Consider the following 23,940-nt stretch of genomic DNA (forward strand, 5'->3'; position numbering starts at 1 on the left):
GCAATAAAAAGAAATGAACTACTGATATACACTATAATATGATAAGCCTTGAAAACATTATGCCTAGTGAAAGAAGCCAGACATGGAAGACCATACATTGGATGATTCCACCAACACGAAATACGCAAATGGCCAGAGTAAGCCAGTCTACAGACAGAAAGTACATCAGTGACTGCCTATAGCTGGGAGGAGAAAAGGGTGAGGGTGGGGATGGTTGTTAAAGGGTATGGAGTTTCTTTTTAGGGTGGTAAAAAGTCTTAAAATTGATTGTAGTGGCAGCTGCATAACTCTATGAATATCCTAAAAAACACTGAATTGGACATTTTAAATGGGTAATATACATGATGTGTGAATTCTCAGTGAAGCTTTTACCAAAAAAACAAGAAGTATCAGCTCTCCAACACTCACTCAAGACAAAAAGCTTCAGTAAACCAGAAATAGAGGGGAACCTCCTCAACCTGATAAGGAGCATCTACCGAAAAACCCAACAGCTAACATCATACTTAACAGGGAGAAACTCGAAGTTTCCCAAACTAAGACCAGGCACAAGGCAAGGATGCCCCCACCCTCCTTCTCAATACCATACTGGAAGCTGTAGCTAACGCAGTAAGACAAGGAAATATAAGACTGAAAAGGAGAAATTATCTCTGCAGATGACATGTGCATCCGTGCAGAAAATCCAAAATAATAATAAAAATCCTGAAACTAATAGGCAATTATAGCAAGGCTGCAGAATACAAGAGTAATATACAAAAGTAGATCAATTCCCTATATAGGAGTTATGAACAAGTGGAATCTTAAATTAAAAACACAGTATCATTTACATTTGCATCCCCCCAAACAAAATACTTAAGTATAAATCTAACAAAATATGTAAAGAGTTATACAAGGAAAACTACAAAAGTCATAGGAATGAAATCAAAGAACTAAATAAATGGAGAAGTAACCCATGTTCACAGTTAAGAAAATTCAATATTGTCAAGATGTCAGTTCTTCCCAACTTGATTGACAGAGTCAGTGTAATCCCACTAAGTTATTTTGTGGATATCAACAAAATAATTTTGAAGTTTTACAGAGAGTCAGAAGACCTAGAATAGCCAACACAATATTAAAGGAAAAAAAAAGTTGGAAGACTAATATAATCTGACTGTGAAACTTACTATAAAGCATCAATTATCAAGATAGTGTGGTTCTGGAGAAAGAACAAATGAATCTATAGAAGAGAAAGTCCAGATACAGACCCACATAACCATAGCCAACTGATGGCTGACGAAGGAACAAAGGCAATACAATGGAGCAAAGACAGCCTTTTCAACAAATGGTGTTGGAACAACTGGACATCCACAGGGAAAAAAGTGAATCTATACACAGAATTTACACTCTTCACAAAAATTAACTCAAAATGGATCACAGACCTAAATGTAACACACAAAAACTATAAAACTTCTAGAAGGCAATATAGGAGAAAACCTAGATGAGTTTGGGTATGGTGACGACATTTTAGATAACACCACCAAAGGCATGATCTATTAAAGAAGTAACTGATAAGCTAGACTTCATTAAAATTAAAAACTTCTGTTCTGCAAAAGACTATGCACATAAAGGAGAAAACAAGTCACAGATTGGGAGAAACATATTTGCAAAACATGTACCTGATTAACGGCTGCCCTCCAAAGTATACAAAGAACTTTTAAAACTCAAGAACCCAATTAAAATATGGGTAAAAGATCTTAATAAAACATCTTACCAAAGAAGACATACAGATGTCAAGTAAGTCTATGAAAAGATGCTCCACATCACATGTCATCAGGAGAACGCAAAGTAAAACAAGATACCACTATAAACCCAGTAGGATGGCCAAAATCTGTAACACTGACAACACCAAACACTGGTGAGAATGTGGGACAATAGGAACTCTCACTCATTGCTGGTGGGGATGCAAAATGGTACAGCCACTGAGGAAGACAATATGAAGGTTTCTTACAAAGCTAAATATAATCTTATATGGTCCGGCAATACAGTCCTTGGTACTCATCTAAAGGAGTTCAAAACTTTGATCCACACATAACCTCCAGGATATTTACAGCACCTTCAGTCATAATTGTAAAAATTTGGACGCAATGAGGCTGTCCTTTAGTAAGTGAATGAATAAGCAAACTCTGGTACATCCAGACACTGGAATATTATTCAGCACTAAAAATAAATGGGTCATTAAACCATGAAAAGAACTTGAAGTGCACATTACTAAGTGAAAGAACACAATCTGAAAACGTTTCATGCTGTATAATGCCAACCATGTAACCTTCTGGAAAAGGCAAAACTATGAAGACAGTAAAAAGATCAGGGGTTGCCAAGGTTTGGGTGGGGGAGGGAAGGGATAAACAGGCAGAGTACAGAGGATTTTTAGGGCAGTGAAAGTACTGACACCATAATAATGGATGCACGCCACTGTACATTTGTCCAGACTGATAGAATGCACACTACCAACCCTAAGGTAAACTATGGACTGTAGGTGATAATGCTGTATCAATACCGGTTCAACAAATGTCCCACTGTGGTGGGGGATGGTGATAATAAGGGAGGTGACACATGTGCAAGGGAAGGCAGACCTGGGTGTGATCCCTGGATTGGGAAGATCCCCTGGAGAAAGGAAAGGTTACCCACTCCAGTATTCTGGCCTGGAGAATTGCATGGACTGTATAGTCCATGGGGTTACAAAGAGTTGGACTCAATTGCAACTGAGTGACTTTCACTTTCAGGGAGTATACAGGAAATATCTGTAGCTTCTCCTCAGTTTTGCTGTAAACCTAAAACGGCTCCAAAAAAGTGTTCTGTTTTTTAAAGTTCTTTGAAAGAGAAATGGGTGGCTCTCATATCACTCACCCTATTCAAAATTCTTCAGTGGGGCTTCCCAGTGCTTTGGGAGTTAGCCAAATACCTTTCTGTGGCCAACAAGGCCCTGTGTGGTCTGACCCCTTTCCAGCTCCCCCATCACATGTCCCCACTCATCCTCTAAGCTCTTTCTCTACCACCCACTTATTCCCTCCTTGGGCTTCAGAACTGACTATCCTCCCTGCTCCCCACCACCTTCCATCTCACTCCACACATCTGGCTTCAGAAAGACATCCCCTGACCAGATCACTGACAGTATCCATCAGTCCCCACATCCCTCAACTTTTCATCTTGTCTTTCATAATTCTCATCACACTTTTAATTACTTTATTTGATAAACAGCTTAATGATCATTTCACTCATGAGACTGGAAGCAACACAAATTCTCTCCTGTTTACCAGTGAAAAGCCTAGTACCTAACAACACCTTTGGCATGGAGCAGATGTTCAATACCAATGTGTTGAATGAAAAAATTTAAAAAGTTAACTTCAGGTCTTACTGCAAAAGAATATTCTCAATCCAATCTTTAAAATCAATAATGCTTCCCTGCTCATAGATATTTCCATTAAACATATAAAAATCACAACATTCTTCCTCAAGACAGGATAATTCCCTCCCCCATTATAACCAAAACCCACACATCTGGAAGGTGGTAGCTGACTTCACACCAACTGATAGCACCCAAATACCTGACTGGCAGTTTTTAAAAATCATCCACTTGGTACAATGGCCTAAATTACCCACTCAGTAAAATGGTTGGAAGTTGCCAAAGCACCCTGACAAATCTAATGGTTGAAGGATTCTCTCCAAAATCTCTACGAAGTGGTAATTAGTCTCCCTGTTGCACAGTCTATTATTAAACTCTGGCTGCAACACCCACTATTCTTTTAAGTATTAAAATCTTATCAGTTCAGTTCAGTCGCTCAGTCGTGTCACTATTTGCGACCCCTGGACTGCAGCACGCCAGGGTTCCCTGTCCATCACCAACTCCCAGAGCTTACTCAAATTCACGTCTATACAGTCAGTGATGCCATCCAACCATCTCATCCTCTGCCATCCCCTTCTCCTCCTGCCTTCAATCTTTCCCAGCATCAGGGTCTTTTCAAATGAGTCAGTTTTTCCCATCAGGTGGCCAAAGTATTGGAGTTTCAGCTTCAGCATCAGTCCTTCCAATAAACATTCAGGACTGATTTCCTTTATGATGGACTGGTTGGATCTCCCTGCAGTCCAAGGGACTCTCAAGAGTCTTCAACACCACAGTTCAAAAGCATCAATTCTTCGGCGATCAGCTTTCTTTATGGTCCAACTCTCACATCCATACATGACTACTGGAAAAACCATAGCTCTGACAAGATGGACCTTCGTTGGCAAAATAACGTCCCTGCTTTTCAGTAAGCTATCTAGATTGGTCATAGCTTTTCTTCCCAGGAGCAAGCGTCTTTTAATTTCATGGCTACAGTCACCATCTGCAGTGATTTTGGAACCCCCCAAAATAAAGTCTCTCACTTGTTTCCATTTTTTCCCCATTTATTTGCCATGAAGTGATGGGACCAGATGCCAAGATCTTAGTTTTCTGAATGCTGAGCTTTAAACCAGCTTTTTCACTCTCTTCTTTCACTTTCATCAAGAGGCTCTTTAGTCCTTCTTTGCTTTCTGCCATAAAGGTGGTGTCATCTGCATATCTGAGGTTATTGATATTTCTCCTGGCAATCTTAATTCCAGCTTGTGCTTCATCCAGCCCAGCATTTCGCATGATGTATTCTGCATATAAGTTAAATAAGCAGGGTGACAATATACAGCCTTCAGGTACTCCTTTCCTGATTTGGAACCTGTCTGTTGTTCCACGTCCAGTTCTAACTGTTGCTTCTTGACCTGCACACAGATTTCTCAGGAGGCAGATAAGGTGGTCTGGTAGTCCCATCTCTTGAAGAATTTTCCAGTTTGTTATGATCCACACAGTCAAAGGCTTTGATGTAGTCAATAAATAGATGTATTTTCTGGAACTCTCCTGTTTTTCTGATGATCCAACAGATGTTGACAGAGATCTCTTGATCCTCTGCCTTTTCTAAATCCAGCTTGAACAGCTGGAAGTTCACGGTTCACATACTGTTAAAGCCTGGCTTGGAGAATTTTGAGCATTACTTTGCTAGCATGTGAGATGAGTGCAGTTGTGTGGAAGTCTGAACATTCTTTGGCATCGGCTTTCTTTGAGATTGGAATGAAAACTGACCTTTTCAGTCCTAGACTGGCTGAGTTTTCCAAATTTGTTGGCATATTGAGTGCAGCACTTTAACAGCATCACCTTTTAGGATTTGAAATAACTCAGCTGGAATTCCATCACCTCCACTAGTTTTGTTCCTGGTGATACTTCCTATGACCCATTTGACTTTGCATAAAATCTTATGGCTGAACATAATGAGATGGAAGCAGTCATTTATCTTTCAGATGAAATTCGGTCACTTCCCTGATCCCAACCCTGCTGGTTAGCCAGTGCTCAGAGGCTAAAGTCTGATCAAAGCATGAAGCTGAGCATTTCAACAAGGCAGCCTGTATCCAGCTTCATCTAAGGCCACTCTTCCTTCCACATACACCACACTGCAGCCACAGTAGCTTGCCACCACAGCCCCAAACACCCACGGTTTTTGCAAAGTCCCTTTCATTCCTTCCCCCACACATATCTTGTAAGAACACACTGGCCACAGGAAGCCTTCAGACTCCCTCTCCCTTCGCTGGTCTCTCTCTGCATTCACAGAATGCTGTGAGCGTAGTTACCACAGGCTTTGCTCTCTATCCTCCTCGGTGGCTTACCCGCCAGTCTTCATCTACATTCTGCTCGTCTCCAAAAGACCACCAGAGAATGTAGGGAAACAACACATATCTGTTGAATTAATCTCTCTCTAGACACGGCCAGAATTCCTGAGGTATGGCAGAACAACATATAAAACCACTCCACATCACTTACATCCATCATTATGCAAAAATTCAATGGTCTCTTTACGTCTGGGTCCAAAGAATACATTCATTTAAAACTGACACACGCTTCGAACGACAGCTCACTTCTGTCTCATCTGTTCACAGAGCCATCAGCTACTCCCTTGGATTCTACCACGCTCTTATGCTCTTCTGTATCCAGACATCTCTCCAGGCCTGACTCCAAATGTGTTTCTGTTATGAGTAACTGTTTTCCAATCCATTGTCCACTTTTCTAAGTTCAGTCAGTTACTCTGCCTGATGCCTTTTTCCTTCACTTTTCCCCACTAAGTTCCAGGAGCCATTTTGTCCAAACTACACAGAAGCTAAGATGAAATGAGGCCTTCGCGAAACTTAAAAGTCTAATTTCTCTTAGAGAAAATGGAAAACGAATCCAATAGAAGACAATCTTGCGCTAAAAAAGACAATGTGACTACAAAGTAACTTAAACCGAACAAAAGCGCCTTACCAGTCACTCCTTCAGAAGAGGACCACCCTTGCTCCACCACCAGCCTCCAAGCCAGTCCTGAAAACTTGAGCAGAGCATCCCCTGTACCTACACCTGCTGGTCCTCAAGCTGGAAAGTTCCCTGGGGACAGGGACTGGTCTGTCTGGTCCACCACAGCATCTCTAGAAGCTGGTACTGTGGCTTGCATACAACAGGCCCCAAATAACTACCTGCTGAATGAAACAACAAGGGATGTTCAAAAAAAAAAACAAATTCAGAGCTTTATCAAGGTGCACTGTAGCTTCTAGGTGAGAGAAAGTACAGAGTGGTTTGCAGCTCAGGGGGCCAGGAGGACTGGTGAACACGAGGGCTACAGTAACTTCATTCCCAGATTCTGTCCATTCTGGGATCTGGGTTTGGGGATTTCCAGAACTCCTTTCCTTAAGTTTTTAAGACCTTGGCTACTAGGAAGTCAAGCCCAAGTGCAACTGATCGCTCCAGCAGATAAGGCAAGGGTGCTGCCAGGCTGGTACCCCGCACTCTGCCAACAAATGTCAACAAAAGCAATGGGACGGAATAAAATTCCTGAATCTCAGCAAGAAACGGGATGAAGAACAAAAGAGCAAAGCGAACAGTAAGTAGGGTGTGCGGTAAGGACCGCAGGCGCTAGCTAGCCTTCACCGAAATGCACAGCGCCCGGCCACGGTGCTGAGCAATTCACAAGCACTGACCCATTTAATCCTCTCACCCAGTCAGGGCTGGAAACTATCATCAATCCCTACTTTACTGACGGTGAAACTCAAGTTTACGGAGACATCACTTGCCCTGAGCACACAGCTAGGAAGGGGCAGTGCTGTGGGCCGGGTCTGCCCCCAGGGTGCCGCACTCTTCAGCCTGCACTCACTATCTTGCCTGAGGCCTTAAAGAAGGACTGAGAGGCGAGTCGCTCACTTATCCATTCAACGAACACTTAGCATCGACTGGGTACGAGCCAAGGCCTGGTGCCAGGCGCTGGTGGGCGGATGAAGGGACCGGGACTGAGAGGCTCGGGGCGGGGACAGGGCGCACGGTCCCTCAGAAAGACCCTGGAGCTCGGCACCGGGGGCCGGCGGGGAGCGAGGGCGCGGCCCGGCAGAGGGAAGGCTCGCGCGGGGCGGCGGACCCGCGGCGCCCAGAGGCGTGGGCGACGACGGCTTGTCAGCTGGCCGCCCGCTTCGTCCGCCACGGCAACGGCCTCGGCCACCTGGCGCGGGCGAGACGGGGGTCGGGAACGGGGGCGAGACGGGCAGTGAGACCCTGAGGCGCGGGAGCTCGGCTCGGGCGGGGGAGCGCGGGGCCGGGCGGCGTGACGGGACTCACCTCCGCGGCAGCCCCTCCAGACTCGTCGGCCCGGCCGGGCCGGAGGAGCTGGGAATGGACTCCGGGCCGCGGGGACTGCCGGGAGCCCGTTCCCTGGGCAACGGGACGGGCACCGCCGAGGAAGAGCCAGCTCCGCCGCGGGCTAGAGCGGCAGAGCCCGAGCTAGGGCGGTGGGCGTGTCGGAAGTGACGCAGGCGGACTTCCGGTGCCGCGGGCGGGGCTTCGGGTCTCTTTCCGGGGATCCCTGCGGAAGGCATGGAAGGTGCGTGAGAAGGGCCAGTTTCCCCAAGTGGGAGGGTGCGCGTGGTGAGGTTTGGTCTTGGAGCTGGACCCGTGGCCGGAAGTTTCCCGAGTTGCTTGCCGATTCGTGCCTGGCCCCGGCCCAGGCTCCGCAGTCGGCCTGGAAGTCCGTTTTGCCAAAATGATACAAAGGAGCGTCAGCAGATCCTGACACGCAAGTTGTCGTTATAAATTAGCACCAGCAGAGCGCTTTCTCTGAAATCCCGTTAGTCAGAGTTCCCGACCACAGAGTTTTTTCGGCTTGTAATTAAAGCTGTCATTTAGCGAGTGCTCACTGATCCTCACCGCGATCCCTTGAAGTGTCATCAACAGGTGGGAGGTCGAGGAGACTTGGAAAGATAAGTAAGATACCCGCTATGCTGCTGACCTGCTCTGTGGCCGATACCTGATCTCGTTTGAGTTCCTTGAAGTCAGAGCGTTGTTTTTGGTTCCTAAATATGTGCTGTGTTATGGGGCAGACAGATGATGTGCTCCTCGCCTGCACGGAGCCCCTACTCGGTAAGGGAACTGCTTAGAAGATGGTGGTACAGGCGGTAAGAGATTTTTTTCTCCATTTAACAGATTCTAGTCAGCACTTGCTATGTACTAAAGAATCCGCCTGCAATGCGGGAGACCTGGGCTCGATCCCTGGGTTGGGAAGACCCTCTGGAGAAGGGAACAGGCTACCTACTCCAATATTCTGGCCTGGAGGATCCCATGGACTGTATAGCCCATGGGGTCGCAAAGAGTCAGACACGACTGAGCGACTTTCCTTCACTATGTACTGAAGTTGTAAGAGGAAACAGGACAGCCTTAGTCGCTACTGTGGTGGAACTTAGTCTGTCAAGGAATATATTAGGCATTAAACAAGCAAATACACTGTGTTGGTGAATGTCATGAATGAAGCTTAATGAAGTCGAGTGCAGTGAGTCCTAACCTAACCTTGACATCCAAGAAGACTTCTTTGTAGAAGTGACTTTCTAAAAACCTACGTCAGGTCATGTAGCTACTCAAAGCTTCCTGCTTGCTTTTCATTGACTTGGAATAAACCAAACATCTTATCTCGGCCTCTAAGTTTCTGGCTGTCTTGACTGCCTCCTCAGCTACTGCTCCCTCTCTCTCCTTTTCATTCTAGCCACACGGGTCTTGTTTCACACTCACCAAGCTCATTCTCACTTAGGGTCTTTGCTGTTGACTTCTCATCATTTCGGTTTCAGCCTAAATGACAATGTCTCTGGGGTTCACTCAACACAAGACCCTGTTTTATTTTCTGGAATTTATGATATAAGCTAATGATCATAGGGACTTCTCTGGTGGTCCAGTGGTTAAGACTCAGTTCAGGGGACTTGGGTTCAATCCCTGGTCTGGGAACTAAGATCCCACATGCCGCGTGGTGCAGCCAAAAAGAGAACAAACAAACAAACTGATAATCACCCAATTGTTATCCACCTCCTCTTTGGAAAGTAAGTTCTGTGGAAATGGTCCTGGTCTATGTAGCTCACTCACTTCCCCCCCCATGTCTGGTGTAATGTAGGCACTCAGCAAATACTGGACAGTCGTCTAAATAAAGAGTGAATGAAAAAAATCAATGATATTTAAAAGTGAAGCTCCTGGGTAGCCTAAGGATGGGGGCTGGTTGTCAAAGGGGGAGCCACCCATGTGATTAGAGGTTGTAACTTTCAGTCCCACCCACCTCAACCACCATCTCCAACAAGGGGAGAGAGGCTGGAGTTAAATCAGCCCCAGTGGTGACTCCTTTAATCAGTTGTGCCCATGTAACGAAGCCTCCATAAAAGAACAAAAGTGAAGGGTTGTGAGAACGTTCAGGTTGGCGAGCGGCTGCGGGTGCAGGGAGAGCGCTCTGCTCCCCTGCCCACATGCGTCGGCCCGTGCGTCTCTCCTATCTGGCTCTCCCTGATAGCCTAGTAAGGAGGATGTTTTCCTGAGTTCTCTGTGAGCCACTCTAACAAGTTAATCAAACCTCAGGAGGGGGGCCTGTAGGTCAGAGGCACAGGTGGCAACCTGGACTTGAGGCCTCTGAAGTGGAGGGAGGGGAGAGGAGCCTTAGAGGACTGAGCCGTTAACTTGTCGAACCTGATGCTGACTCCCAGTACAGTGTCAGGGTTGAGTGCACCACATTGGGTGGTGGAAAAAACACTGGAGAGGCCCTTGAGGTAACACATACTGTGCTGGAGACTTGCCATGTGCCAGGCCCTCACAGCTTTGCGTATATTATCTCATCTGCACATTAACTCAGAAGTAGATGTAGTTTATCCCATTTTACGGATGGACACTTTGAGGCCGTGAGAGGTTAACTGACTTACCCAAGCTTGCACAGGCAGCTGTGACAGAGCTGGGATTCAGACCCAGTCAGTCTGGCCTTTAGAACCTATATTCCAAACAGTTGTGTGTCCTGGATTCCTAAGGACCTCTCTGAGAATTTGGACCTTATCCTGTGAGCCATGAGATGCCTTTGTAGGACTTTTTTGGTTTTTTTGGCTGTGTTCTGTCTTAGTTGCGGCACGAGGGATCTTCGATCTTCATTGCAGCATGCAGGATCTTTATTTGTGGAATGTGGGACCTAGTTTCCAGGGATCAAACCTGGGCCCCCTGGGCCACCAGGGAAGTCCCTGAGGGATTCTAAGTAGAGAAGAAGAGAGGGGTGGGAGGGCCAGACAGCCTGAGTGGTCTGGGTGTTGCTTCCCACAGGAGTTGGGGTCTGGGTGAGTCCCAGCATATGGGTAGCATTATTTTGAGGAAGGAAAGAACTTTCTAGCAGAGAGAACTGCACATTTAGAGGACTTTTCAAGAGTTGCCAGTAGTTGATTTTAGCTAGAGATCGAGGGGCTTCAAGGTGGGGTTGCAGCAAGGCCGAGAGGGAGCCAGGTCCTGAAGGAGTTTAGACCTCCTCCTGTATTGGCAGCATCTCTGGAGTCCAGCCTGTGTGTGTTGGAGTGACTAGCACCAGTTACCTACAGGCCTTGGAGCAAATGCCAGGTATCAGAGTGCCGGAGGCTAGGGGATGGGAGTGCCAAGGCAGGGGCATCAGAGCCTGGTGGAGGAAAGTTACAGCTCTGCCTCCATTCCGACCTTTGCAAGCGGTCAGAGTGCTCGCAATGTGGGAGACCTGGGCTCCATCCCTGGGTTGGGCAGATTCCCTGGAGAAGGAAGCGGCTACCCACTCCAGAATCCTTGCCTGGAGAATTCCATGGACAGAGGAACCTGGCAGGCTACAGTCCATGGGGTCGCAAAGAGCCGGACGCGACTAAGCAACTTTCTCATTGACATCACAGAGTGCTCGGGGTGAAAGTGTGGAGCCGTTAGGCTTTGAGACGACTCAGCTGTATCCACTGAGACTTTAAAGGTAGAAACAATTCACTTTGTCTCATCCCAGGAACTTTCACATTCATCCGCACGTCTTCGTTTCCACAACATGACCTGTCCAGTCAATGTAGTGTTTTAGATAATCTTACTGTTGCAAATCATAAGGACCATATTCCCCCCAATTGTGATCTTGAATTTCATAAAGTGATGTTTCTCTTCCTCCCTGTTAGCAAAGACTCTTGGAACTGTAACGCCAAGAAAACCTGTCTTATCTGTCAGTGCAAGAAAAATTAAGGACAATGCGGCTGACTGGCATAATTTAATCCTGAAATGGGAAACCCTCAACGATGGAGGTTTTGCTACTGCAAACAATATTGCCAACATGACAATCAGTTTGTTGTAAGTACTGACACAATATGTTCTGTGCACGTCCGCCTTAGCGATTGGGCAGACATTTCATGGGCGTCTTTTAGAGTGGGCCAGGTAGCCTCCAGCAACACGGATAAATAAAGCGAACAAGCAACCAATAAAACAGTGCATGCATATATGTATGCATTTTGAAAACAAAATTATGCCACAAATTGTTTGTGGTTACATCTGCAGGTCAAATTATCAAAATGGATTGGGAGGAGACAGACTCAGGCGCTGGTACCTTCTGGGAGGACTGAGTGGGATGGTGGGACAGGTACCACTTCATCCCCAGAGGGCTGCGTTTTATTTCTGCGGTGTTGTGACTATCACTAAAAGATACATAGATTTGGTCTTTGTCCCTGTTCTTGGCACATAGCTCTTAAAACCCTTATGAATTCCTTAGGGACCCGAGCTATGGAAGAATCTTTAGTTATAGTAATATTTGTTCTTTGGTCCTCTGGTTCCTGAATTAGCTCCAGAATGATTAAGGCGTGCCCTGTGGTCATAACAGGCCCCTTCCTAAGACATCCAAGCCTGTGTTAATAAGGAGGCTTTTTGGAAAACTCCTCAGGAGGGGGACACCAGCCGTGCGATTGGAGTTGGCACTGTCAGCCCCGCCCCCTCACCTGCACTCGGGAGGTTGAGTTAATCACCAATGGCCAATCATTTAATCAATTGTGACTTCGTAAGGAAGCCTCCATAAAACCCCGGAAGGTCAGGGGTTTGGGTAGCTTCTATGTTGGGGAACCTGAACACTTCCCTGTGCTTTTACCCCTGGGTGTCTCCCTATGGTGACCAGGAGTCAGACATGGAGTGGAGTATTCAGAGCAGAGAAGACATGCTGGAGTGTGTTTTCCCTTAGCAATTTCTTTTAAAAAGACAAAAGAATTATTGTTTTGATTGAAAGATCTGCTTTATTATTCTTTGCACTTTCCTGTATATATTATTTTTAGTTTGGGTTTGTTTTTTTTTTTAAATCAGCCTGGCTTACGCAAGGCCTCAAAAAATTTAATCAAGACTCAAGCTTGTTCCTACCCACGGAAATCTTTTAGTAAAAGGCGAAAGATTTAAATGACCTGAAGAGAAGCATGAGTGCGGATCTATATTTAGTAGTTTTAATTTCTCAAAGCTGCATATCTTTGTCTACCGGCCGGAGTCTAGAGTCTTAACTTCTTGGGCTGGACTCCTGGCCCTCGCCAGCTCTCCCAAGCACATCAGACATGTCAGTCCTCCGGTCTCTTCTCCTGCTCAGTGAGTTCCATGAAGCAGTTCTTACCTGACTCCATAAGATGCTCTCTGAAGTTGGAGATGGAGGGTGAGATACATTGGAAGTTTGGGATTGATACATACACACTACTGTAAATAAAATAGATAACTAATAAGGACCTACTGTATAGCTCAGGGAACTCTACTTAATACTCTGTAATGGCCTAGCTGGGAAAAGAATCTAAAAAAGAGTGGCTATGTGTGTATGTATGGCTGATTCACTTGCTGTACAGCAGAAACTGACACAGCATTGTAAATCAAGTATGCGCCAAAGATCTTTTTAAAAACTTTTTGGACTACAAGATGAACAACAGTGAGAAGATCTCTGATAATCTTCTAAAGTTTCATTTTTTCACTTAAATGTTGATTGTGGAGCCACTAGATGAATGTCAGGTGCCCAGGGCCACAGCTTTCCATTTACAAAACACATTCCTGGCTGGGGGGCGCTGAGGAAATGACCGTGTCTTGCCCACTGAAGATGCCACGGGGCTGGATTGAACTGACTCTGTGCTAGGGCAGAATCAAGCAGCGGATGGACATATTCCTCGTGTGCATAAATAACATGTGAACGTGATGGCGTGAAGTGACACCAGTGGAGACAGTCGCTGATGACGCACGTACGTGGATGTTGAGTTTTCTAGGGCTCATCCTAATGAAGGGAGGCGATCTCATGGAGTGTGTTCTGTTCCCGCTTTTCCATCTGGTCCAGGAGCAAAGACAAGATAGAATTAGCGAGCAGCGGCCTGGCTTCCGACGACCGTGCAGAAAAGGAGCAGCCGGAGTACAGCAGGGAGCTGGAGACGCTGTGCGAGGAGCTGCAGACCACCCTGGAAAGTTTGGTAAGGTGCTGGACCCCCGGCGGCCTAGTGTGCACACGCGCCCGGCGGGGTTCCACACTTCCCTTCTCCGAGATTTTGCTTGTCCCTCCTCTGCCTCCTCATTGGTCTCTTGCTCTACCTGCCCCATAAATCTTGTTTCCAAGATGCTATCCTGACCTTCCTTCTGATCGGTGTGTCGCAGGGCAGTGTCCCCGCTCCAGGTCCCCACAGGAAGCGGATTAGGCTTGCGGGCCTCTCGCCTCTACTCAGCGGCCGTCCGGAGGCGAGTGGGCGACTGCATTCCAGCAGAGCTCTATTTATGGACGCTGAACTGTGAATTTCATACAGTTTTCATATGTCACATAAAATATTCTGCTTTTGATTTTTTTTTTCCAACCACTTAAAAATATAAAACCCATTCTTAGCTCAAGGGACGCACAAAAATAGACTGAGCTGGATCTGGCCTGAGAGCCCTGATCTCGCCTATAAGGGATGCTCTGAAGTGTTGTTTAACTCAAGACTGGATGTCGGTACCCACCACACTGGCCACCACGTGTGGATGAAACACCTCATCTCAGCCAGACACAGGGATAGGGTTGTTACACATCTTAAACACAGATAACTGAAGCTTCTCCACATAGAGCGTCTGTATATTCTAACATTTGTTGATGTAAGTGTTTCTAATGCTTTACATGCTTCCTTATCTTTTTAAATAGCATATGTTGAGTATCATTGTATTTCTTCAAGATACCGCTTGTTCAGAGTTAGGATTCCACCTTTTAAAAGGCAGACTATAGGTTTATAAGTTTTTCAGAAAAGAATCACATCCATTATAAGGCATAGTGGTTTCTGAAACATGAAAATGAGAAAAATAAATAGTGCACCGAGGACATCTTGGTGGTTTCGCCTTTACTTTGGTCAAAATGTGCTACTCTCTTCAGGACACTTTGCCGTGGGAGGGCTATTTGTCTCCTCTAAGTAAACGATCAGGGTTTTGTAATTGTCCTGTTTTGTAACACTGCCTTTGGTTTGTGCTGTGATAAGAAACACTTGCCCGCCTGCCCGACCCCTTGCACATGGTGCTCAAGCAGAAACAGGACAGGCCTGTGTCATCAGTCACTTCATTCTAAGCTCCACTCCTAGGAAGGCTGGAGGAGAAGGTGTGTGGGCTTGGTGTTTTCTCCGTCGTATCTCCGTGTTCTCTGCTGCGTCTCCAGTAATTGGATAATTGACCTTGGCTTCTGGACCTAGGCTTCCTGAATTAACACAGGCAGAGTAATCAATCAAGTTTCCAGAATAATCCAGTTGAAAACTGACCACGTGTATTTGATTATGGCAGGTGGTTTTGTTTGGACAAAACACCAGTGTGCACGTTGCTTGAGAGAGAAAAAACTGGATGGCGAAGTTCCTATGTTGAAATATTTATTTATTGTCTGGTCACACGGAGCTTTTCATGGTCAGCTTTTGTTGTTTCGTTGAAGTCCAGCTGGTTCGCACCGTTGTGTTCCTTTGTGCTGTAAAGCGACATGATTCAGTTCCACATATACACACACTGTCTCCCATCCTTTTCTGTTCTGGTCTGGGATGGCATATAGAACGTAGTTCCCTGTGTACACTGAAATGCTTCAAACAAAGCTAAGCACAGGCAGCCGGGCTGTCGTCTGCTGGGTCAGCGTGGCAACACTCGCACCAGAACTTCATCATCCGCGGCCTACCGCCTCCCTCTCCACACAAAACCTCTCACAGACTCCCCCAGCGGGACCAGGACGAGAAACGCTTGGACACATGCTAACATGACTTTTAGGAACCGTAAAGACTCTGGGAAGGGTTTTGTTTCTAAGTGCCGTCTGGCTTGCTTTAGCGCGTACCTCCCTCACTTGTAACTCTGCGCATGCGCATGCCGTGGTGGGGAAGGAGGGCTTGGGCAGGAACAAGGGGGAAGGGCTGTTGGCCTCCTGTTTCCGGCAAGTCAGGAGGGACTGACTGGCTTTGCCCGTGCAGTCCCAGCTCTCCCTGTTCTCACGTGGCTGTCTGGTGCCACGGGACCCCCTTCCCCAGCCCTGCTGACTGTGCAGAGGAGGGACGGCCTGGGAGGGTGTCAGACCCGAGCCAAGGTCCAGAAAACCCAGCCTGATGGACTGAGCAGGTGACATGTCCCGTCCCTGGCCCCTCCACCCACAGCACGTGGTCTGGCAGGGCGGTCGAAAGTGGCTGCTAGGTTTGAGGTGACCACATGCCCCACAGTGGCCCTAGTTCCCAAGGCCTTCCTTCAGACAAAGCCTGGGCTGACCATGGGTGCTAGTTGTTAGGCCCCAAAGTTCTCTGCCCCAGTGGGTTTATTCTATTTTAAATGGAATAAGTGGTTCAAGGGACTTCCCTGGTGGTGCAGTGGTTAGGGCTCAGTTTTCACTGTTGTGGGCCCAAGGTTCAGTCCCTGGTTGGGGAGCTAAGATCGTGCAAGCTGCATAGCATGGCCAAAATAAAAGTAGTTTGAGAATTAGTTGTCACTCAGTTTCAAAAACCAAAGTTGATGTTATGAGGGTATTGATAGTATTATTCCTATTTTCCTCCAGCCTTTAGAGAGAATGGTTTCCCGGGCTTGACTTGGCCTTGAATCTGGCCTTGGTGGAGGGTGGAGGTGTCCGTGTCCCTCAGCTGGATGAACATTCCGCAGTGAGGGCTGTTGCCTTTAGGAGGGATGAGGATGCGAGCGTGTCACTTCAGGGCTGTGCGTGTGTGTGACTTTGGTGTCATTATTGTTGAATGAGCCCACGGATGGAGATGGCCCCTCTGGCCCAGGCTCGAGCCTCCAGGGTTTCCTTTGCTGTCCTCGGGCTTGTCAGCTCTTCTCAGCATTAGGTGGCAGCGGGGAGCTGCTGCAGGACGCAGAGGTCAGGGCTAGGGGTTGGGTGTTGAGGCCTGGCCTCGTCCTTCCCGAGCTCAGCAACCTTGAGAATTTTCCCAGCTGTCATCCGGAAATGATGAGTCCTACCTCCTGGGGTTGGGCCAAATGAAATATCGAACCTGGAAAAATTTGGGAACAGAGTCTGGTCCTTTAAAAATTAATGTTAGCTAAATTTAGTGCAGCCACTTCAGATGTAGTTGGAGAGTGCTTGAAGGACCAAATGTAGGGAATTAAGATTTTGACGACTGATAGAGCTTTTCTTACACCCTGCTGTGTATATAAAGCTAACTGCATACTTAGGACCTAGAGCTGTGGTCTAGTTGCCCTATGATGGGGCTTCCCAGGGGGCGCTAGTGGTAAGGAACCTGCCTGCCAATGCAGGTAGACATAAGAGACACGGGTTCGATCCCTGAGTTAGGAAGATCCCCCGGAGGGGCTCATGGCAACCCACTCCAGTATTCTTGCCTGGAGAATCCCATGGACAGAGGAGCCTGGTGGGCTGCCGTCCATGGGTCACACAGAGCTGGACACGACAGGAGTGACTTAACACGCCTGCACACAGACCTGTGCTACTGAAATCCGAGAGCTTGATCACTGCACACGTTTGTCTTACTTCACAAACGCTGACGTAGCTTCGGCCAGGCGCTCCCCCGGCACTCGCTCAGTCCCCCGGCCCCTGTGTTAGCGGGCACTCTTGTCGGGCCGGTCCCCACTGAGCAAGCTCCTGACGTGCACTGCGGCACCGTCAGCGTCACCTGGTCGCTGTTTGCTCCCTGCCTGCAGCGCGCTGGGCCGCCTTTCGTTATTACAGTGTTATCGACAAGGACACCAAGCCTCAGAGGTTTCAGGGAACTTGAAACCAAGCAGGACACGGAAACCTTTCTGTCCCACCTTTCTTGTTTGTAGGCAAGACCCCAGTCTCGAGACCTGCCTGGTGGTCCAGTGGCTAAGACTTCACGCTCCCAGTGCAGGGGACCTGGGTTCAATCCCTGACAGGGGAACTAGATCCCACGCGCTGCAGCGAAGAACAGAGATCCCGAGTGCTGCAGTGAAGACCTGGCACAGCCAGATAAATGCGGGGCTTCCCTGGAGGCTCAGTGGTAAGGAGTTCGCCTGCCAATGCAGGAGACACGGGTTTGATCCCTCATCTGGGAAGATCCCACATCCCGCCGAGCAGCTAAGCCCGTGAGCCACAACTACCGAGCCTCTGCTCTAGAGCCCACACTTGGCAACAAGGGAAGCCACTGCAGTGAGAAGCCCGAGCACCACTAGAGAGTGCCCCCCGCCCCCGCGCGCTGCAACTTGAGAAAAGCCCGCACGGCAGCAAAGACCCAGCACAGCCAAACATCATTAAATAAAATTGTAATGACTCCAGCCTCCCTGACCTGCCCTGAGTTCCAAAGGGTGGATTCCAGCAGTTGCTAATTCAGAGAGGAGCAGTCAAGAAACTACTTGAAAGTGGCAAGATCTAAGGAACCCAAGAAACTCATCAAGATTAGGAGACCCAACCACCTGAGACCAGTCCCTACACACACCCTTATCTTATTGGCAACCCCACCCCTTGAACCGTGGCTGTAAAACTCCTCATCAAATGCTCCTGGGCTGCAGACACAGTTTTTCGGGGCAAGAGGCTGCCATGTTCCCCTTTGCCTGGCAAAGCAATAAAGCTATTCTTTTATACTTCTCCCAAAACTCTGTCCGAGATTTGATTCAGCCCTGGTGCACAGAGGCTGTTTTTGGCATCAAACATCAAGCTTAATTCATCAGAGTCAGAAGTGAGCTCATTTAATGCCTCTTCTTCCGTCTCTCATTCCATAAAAGGGAGAGCCTGCCTTGCCACCCGTCTAGGTCCTTGGCGCCAAAATTGAGTGATGTTCAGAGAGCTCAGTGAAGTGGGACTCAGCAAGCTTCCTCTTCTCTAGCAATGGAGATCCAGGGTTTATTACTGAAGTAATCCAAACGTGAAATTGAAGCAACCGTTTACCTCCATCTCCCAGAAATTCGCTGCACACAGAGTGAATGGTGTTGAGTTATTGGACTTACATCTCAACAGACATTTCTTAGCTTTGAAATCTTCAGTTACTGAATCTAAGACTGAATTTCAAATAATATTCTCAGAGTCTAAGTTAATATCTTTTTCAGACCAAAATACAGATGAAGATGGAGAAGCTGTCTTCAACCACTAAGGGCGTCTGTGAGCTGGAAGATTACCATTATGGGGGGGAGAGGGGACGCCCCCCACTCTTCCACACGTGGCCCACGGCCCATTTCTGTAAGTAGTTCTTTCTGCCTTCTTTTCAAGGGTAGATCGTGAGAGCATTTCATGCTATTTAGATCTGGCCCTCTAAAGCTGACAGACTTTGAAATTCAATTCAGGAGGATCCATTGGGAGGGAGGGAGGGAGATGGAGGCATCTTAGATGCTTCTTGGCTTTAATTACCTGGGAACCAGCAAAGACTCATTGGAAAAGACCCCAATGCTGGGAAAGATTGAGGGCAGGAGAAGGGGGCAACAGAGGATGAGATGGTTGGATGGCGTCACTGACTCAATGGACATGAGTTTGAGCAAATTCCGGGAGATGGTGGTCAGGGAAGCCTGGCGTGCTGTAGTTCATGGGGTCACAGAGTCGGACATGACTTAGTGACTGAACAACAATCAGCAAAGAATATTAAACATCATTAGACCCAGGAAGCAAGCTGCCATTAGTCCTTTAAAGCCAACAGGTAGAATGAACTTAGCCTCCTTGGCAAAGGTAGAAATTTTTTTTTTTTTTGTAGAAAGGTTTTCACTTTTTGTTTTGTTTGAAAAGTAAATGGGGGTCACTTTAGTCTGCCCCATGGAGAAAGGCTGGTGGGAAAACAAACTCCATTACTTAAATAAGTTGTGCAGTAAGGGCTGTTTTTAGCTTTATTAGTTTAAAAGAAGGGCTAAGTTATTTGATGTCACTTTGAGACCTCACTTCTAACTAAGGGAGAAGGATAAAATCACCTAATATCAGGTGTTCACTGAATATTGTCGGTTTGAGGTGAATGTGCTCTGTGGTGACTGTAGGCTCCTAAGAGCTGCGTAGAAAAGGTTACAGGTACTTTTTAATTCCGTGACACTCTTTTCCCGTGTTATCTGATCCTAATCTACACTGGCCAGAGTCCATCTTCCTCCCAGTTCTGTTGCTGACTCTGCTTTTTAAGGAGCAGCTTTTCAAAGTCCTTGGTGGTCCAGTGGTCAAGACTTGGTGCTTCCACTGCGGAGGGTGTGGGTTCGATCCCTGGTGTGGGAATTAAGATCCCATAAGCAGCGCAGCAGGGCCAAAAAAAACAAAACAGTGGCTGGTCGTCCCAGCCTCGGGCTCCCCCTCCAGCAAATGCTGATGTTCGAGGGGGCCCGCATTCATTGCAGACGAGGTCTCCCGTAAGCTCTCGGACATGTACGGCCAGGAACTCCGCCTGAAGCGCATGGTGGTGGAGCAGCTGGCACACACGGCCGACCGTGACCTCGCCCTCAGCTACCTGTCCATGTGGCTGCACCAGCCCTACCTGGAGAGCGGCAGCAGGCTGCTTCTGGAGAGCATGCTGCTGGAAACCGGGCACCTTGCGCTGTGACCTCCCCCCATGCCTCTGGGCTCCAGACCCCCCTGGCGGACAGAATTTCAGGTGGGCACTGGGCGGTACTCCCCCGGGGGATCACGCCCCCCGGCTGCACCCGGCAATCAGGCCTGTGCTTTTGATCCTTTCGCCAGCTCTCTGCGGCCTCTCCAGAGATGGATTACTGCTGCCTGCCACCTGCCGCTCAGCCCTGTCTGCACTTGTGGATGTGGCACGTATGAAGACTTCTGCATGAAATAAATGCGTTCCTCACCTAAAGGAGCCATCTGGGATCGGTCAATTAGGTCTACTTTACAGAGATTCCACTTGTGTAGAAAACCCCTGGTTTAATATTTGTTTGTACTGTTAAAATTGTGGGACTGTATTACCTTTGTAACTACAACTAAAATAGGTGGCACTTGTGGTAAAGAATCTGCCTGCCAAAGCAAGAAATGTAGGAGATTTGGGTTCAATCCCCGGGCCGCGAAGATCCTCTGGAAAAGGAAATGGCAACCCACTCCTGTATTCTTGCCTGAAAAACTCCATGGACAAGAGGAGCCTGGTGGGCTACAGTCCATGGGGTCGCAAAGAGTTGGACATGACTGAGTGCACATTAGCTTTGTAATTACAACTAGTGTCTAAAATACTTTAGAGGTCACTGAGTAAAGATGCAAATGGAAACTAGCTACCAAAAAATTGCCCGTGTTTGTACTTAGGCCATCACAGGCCAAGTGAAGTGTCTTCCATGTCCTTCTGGTTTAAATCCTATAGTTTGGCAATATTTGCAGCCAGATATTGGGGGTCAGTTCTGCCATTGCTCCCCCAGAAACAGAAGTCTAAGAAACTTCATGCTATGTGACACGGGATGTAGTCTCATGACACTGAAGTCCTAGCAGCTCAGGCACAAGTGCTTCCCAGGCAAAGAAAGAAAATATTCCAAAACTTAAAGACTTTATATATGATGGGGGTGTATTTGGAGCGAATCTCACTATGTAAGTTGGCATGTGCAAAGCATTCCAAAGCAGCATTTCTTAGAACTTCTTGTTCCTCTCCTTCGCAGTATTTATTAAAACCCAGGCATCATAATAGTAGCCCATCAGATGTCCTGCAGTCTGGAAACTGCCTGGCTGGCATTCGGCAGAAAGGGCATTCTGCCCCTAGGGCTCCCTGCCGCGGTCCCAAGCCAGATGGGCGGGACCAGCCCTCCTCGGAGGCATGGGGTCAGTTTCTAGGATTGGGATGGGGTGTGGTACTTAGTAAATGCTCTTCAGGGGAGACACTAAGAACTGCTCGGCCTTTCTAGGGCATTTCCTGTCTTCTCAACACCTCATCCACGGACACCCAGGTTGCCCGGGAGAACCAATGGGAATGAACGATGCTGCTGCCGAAGGCCAGCCTCTGCACCGGAGCTGAACTGAATCCTGGAGACAGTTTGGGGAGAAGTGGAAAAGAACTGCTTTGTCAGGCGAAGGAAGGGGGCCACGTTGGGCTACTGCCCTCAAAACTGTCCTGGGCTTCCACGGTGGCTCAGTGGTAAAGGATCCACCTGCCAATTCAGGAGACACGGATTCGATACCTGATCCAGGAAGATCCCACGTGGCAAAGGGCGATGAAACCCCTGTGCTGCAACTACTGAACCCGTGCCCCGCAACACGAGAACTCGGGTCAGTGAGAAGCCCGAGCACTGTGACTAGAGTAGTCCCCGCTTGCAGCAGCGAGAGCAAAGCCTGCCAGCAACAAGGACCCAGTACAGCCGAACAGAGATAAAGAAAACACAGCTGTGTGTCCCGCCTGGGGTGAGGGTGAGGTGTTCTGCGGTGTCTTACAGTCAACGGGGCGGGCTTTCTGATTAGGACCAGGGAGAAGGAAATGGTGACCCACTCCAGTATTCTTGCCTGGAGAATCCCAGGGACTGGGGAGCCTGGTGGGCTGCCATCTATGGGGTCGCACAGAGTTGGACACGACTGAAGCGACTTAGCAGCAGCAGCAGCAGCAGCCGCCCACAGGGCCTGCATTCTTTAAAGCCAGAGGTCATCTGGAGTCAGGGGGTGACCTTCTCTCTGGAGAATGTTTCATCAAGTAGTTAACATGTTCCATTTGTTGGGACACCTACCCAACAGAAGAGCTCGAAAATACTGTTCTGTGTATCCTGAATATTCATTGGAAGGACTGACGCTGAAGCTTCAATACTTTGGCCACCTGATGCGAAGAACTGACTCTTTAGAAAAGATTCTGATGCTGAGAAGGTTGAAGGCAGGAGGAGAAGGGGACGACAGAGGATGAGATGGTTGGATGGGATCACCGACTCAATGGACATGAGTTTGGGCAAGCTCTGGGGCTTGGTGATAGGCAGGGAAGCCTGGCGTGCTGCAGTCCATGGGGTCCAGAGTCGGACACGACTGAGCGACTGAAGGGAACTGAACGACTGAGGAACCGTGGCCCTGCCCCAAGGCTGCACTGTTCCTTCTCGGCTGCTGCTCCCTTGTCGCTCTACACCCTCCCTTCCCTGGTTCAGTCAGTCCAGTCCCTCAGTCCAACTTCCCCGATTAGCAACTGTTTGCACCTGCCCTTTGGAACTCAGAGGCTTGCCAGGTGGTGCAGTGGTGAAGAATCTGCCTGCCAACCTGGGAGACAAGAGACACAGGTTTGATCCCTTAGTCGGCAAGATCCCCTGGAGGCCGTGGCAACCCACTCCCCAAGAATAAAGCCCACTCCTCCACAGCACAGGGAGGGCGCAGCCCACAGCCCCGGCCCCAGCATCAGGGTTCCTCCTGATGGTGTCGGCCAGGGCGGGGAAAGGACAGCTGTGCCCTTTTGATGCTCTCATCTGAGTGTGGACCAATGGCCCTCTCTCTCTCCCCCCATGAAAGAGCCCAGGAAAGCACTCCAAGAAGAGCCGGAGAGACCTTGCTTGATAAGCGGCTTTACAAGTGGGACACCGAGGGGCTGTGGCTCCTGTCCTGTGCCTCACGCTCCCTACCCGCCAAGTGTCAGCACAAACAACAGCCTTCCCTACTTCCCAATAAAATGCTGCCCAGAAGCAGCTTCTCGTGTGGACCAAGTCTGGCATGAAGCAGCACATCACCGAGAAGGGGGGTAGTTTTCTGTGACTGGGGAACAGGGAGACAACCCGGAACCAGTGCCGTGGTGTCACCTGCAACAGCTGTCAGAGGCTCCCAGGGGCGAGATGTGTCAGAGGGATTCATCACCAGGTAACGCAACTGCCATCGTTAAAATAAGCAAGACGCAGAAAAAGGCAGTGAGGTAGAAAGACGTTACTGTTTATAAATAAAATGTTCATTTGTGTCAGTATTCACATTAGAAAAATACACGTTCCTTGAAACAGACCTTCTCTGAGTAAAATGCACACAGATCTAGGGCTGCGGCTCTGACCCCACCTCACTGAGAGGGCTGCGTCTCCAGGCCTCCAGAGGAGCTGTTCCGGGGGGCCCACCTGCAGAGCAGGCCCCTCCGCGTCCGTCACTGTGACGATACCCCCCTCCCCGGACACTACAGAACCTGGATAGAACAAGAAAGCCTGTCAGAGTCTGAACAGCCGTCTGCTCCTGTTCCTGAGACCAGAGTGCAAGGCACCCGTTGCTGAACTCAAAAGCCACGGCCTCCCCAACGGCAGCACTGCCTCCAGCCCCTGCTCTGTGTGCCTCTCAGGGCAGCTGGTCCCAGCCC

General features: G+C 48.4%; 2 protein-coding genes and 1 non-coding gene across 9 annotated transcripts in view; 1 reads left to right on the top strand and 2 right to left on the bottom strand.

Moving 5' to 3' along the window:
- Positions 1–7,824, bottom strand: part of TECPR2 (tectonin beta-propeller repeat containing 2) — a 106,182-nt gene extending 98,358 nt beyond the window's left edge. For all 3 annotated transcript variants that reach the window (XM_055418580.2, XM_055418581.2, XM_055418578.2), the window contains exon 1: positions 7,670–7,824. The gene's annotated coding sequence lies outside the window, so the exon portion shown is untranslated. The remainder of the gene's footprint in view (positions 1–7,669) is intronic.
- A 19-nt stretch (positions 7,825–7,843) lies between these two features.
- Positions 7,844–23,870, top strand: CINP (cyclin dependent kinase 2 interacting protein). 5 transcript variants are annotated; one of them, XM_055418590.2, is made up of 6 exons: positions 7,844–7,931; positions 11,503–11,671; positions 13,659–13,788; positions 18,815–18,944; positions 20,069–20,322; positions 20,409–21,532. In XM_055418590.2, exons 1-5 carry the CDS (start codon positions 7,925–7,927, stop codon positions 20,269–20,271), a joined length of 639 nt encoding a protein of 212 aa, XP_055274565.2. In that variant the 5' UTR covers positions 7,844–7,924; the 3' UTR covers positions 20,272–20,322; positions 20,409–21,532. The 5 variants fall into 5 exon arrangements, with proteins under 5 accessions (XP_055274565.2, XP_088685965.1, XP_055274566.2 ...); XM_055418588.2 differs by lacking the exon at positions 7,844–7,931 and adding an exon at positions 7,954–8,467; XM_088829839.1 differs by lacking the exons at positions 7,844–7,931; positions 20,069–20,322; positions 20,409–21,532 and adding exons at positions 7,946–8,467; positions 21,557–23,870.
- On the bottom strand, positions 12,663–12,779 carry LOC129550830 (U5 spliceosomal RNA). The gene has a single exon (XR_008684953.2). It is a non-coding gene; the product is annotated as a U5 spliceosomal RNA (small nuclear RNA).
- Positions 23,871–23,940: the final 70 nt, after the last annotated feature.

This window comes from Moschus berezovskii, chromosome 21 (genome assembly GCF_049115385.1).
Source record: "Moschus berezovskii isolate FMDL1 chromosome 21, NW_MosBer_1.0, whole genome shotgun sequence".
In the NCBI taxonomy this organism is placed as follows: domain Eukaryota; kingdom Metazoa; phylum Chordata; class Mammalia; order Artiodactyla; family Moschidae; genus Moschus; species Moschus berezovskii.

Excerpts from the sequence above, each read along its gene's own strand:
- CINP (XM_055418589.2), top strand. The coding sequence starts at position 8,407 with ATGTGCTGTGTTATGGGGCAGACAGATGATGTGCTCCTCGCCTGCACG. Across the intron at positions 11,672-13,658 it reads AACATGACAATCAGTTTGTT|GAGCAAAGACAAGATAGAAT; the intron begins GTAAGTACTGAC and ends CATCTGGTCCAG. Across the intron at positions 18,945-20,068 it reads GTGGCCCACGGCCCATTTCT|ACGAGGTCTCCCGTAAGCTC; the intron begins GTAAGTAGTTCT and ends CATTCATTGCAG.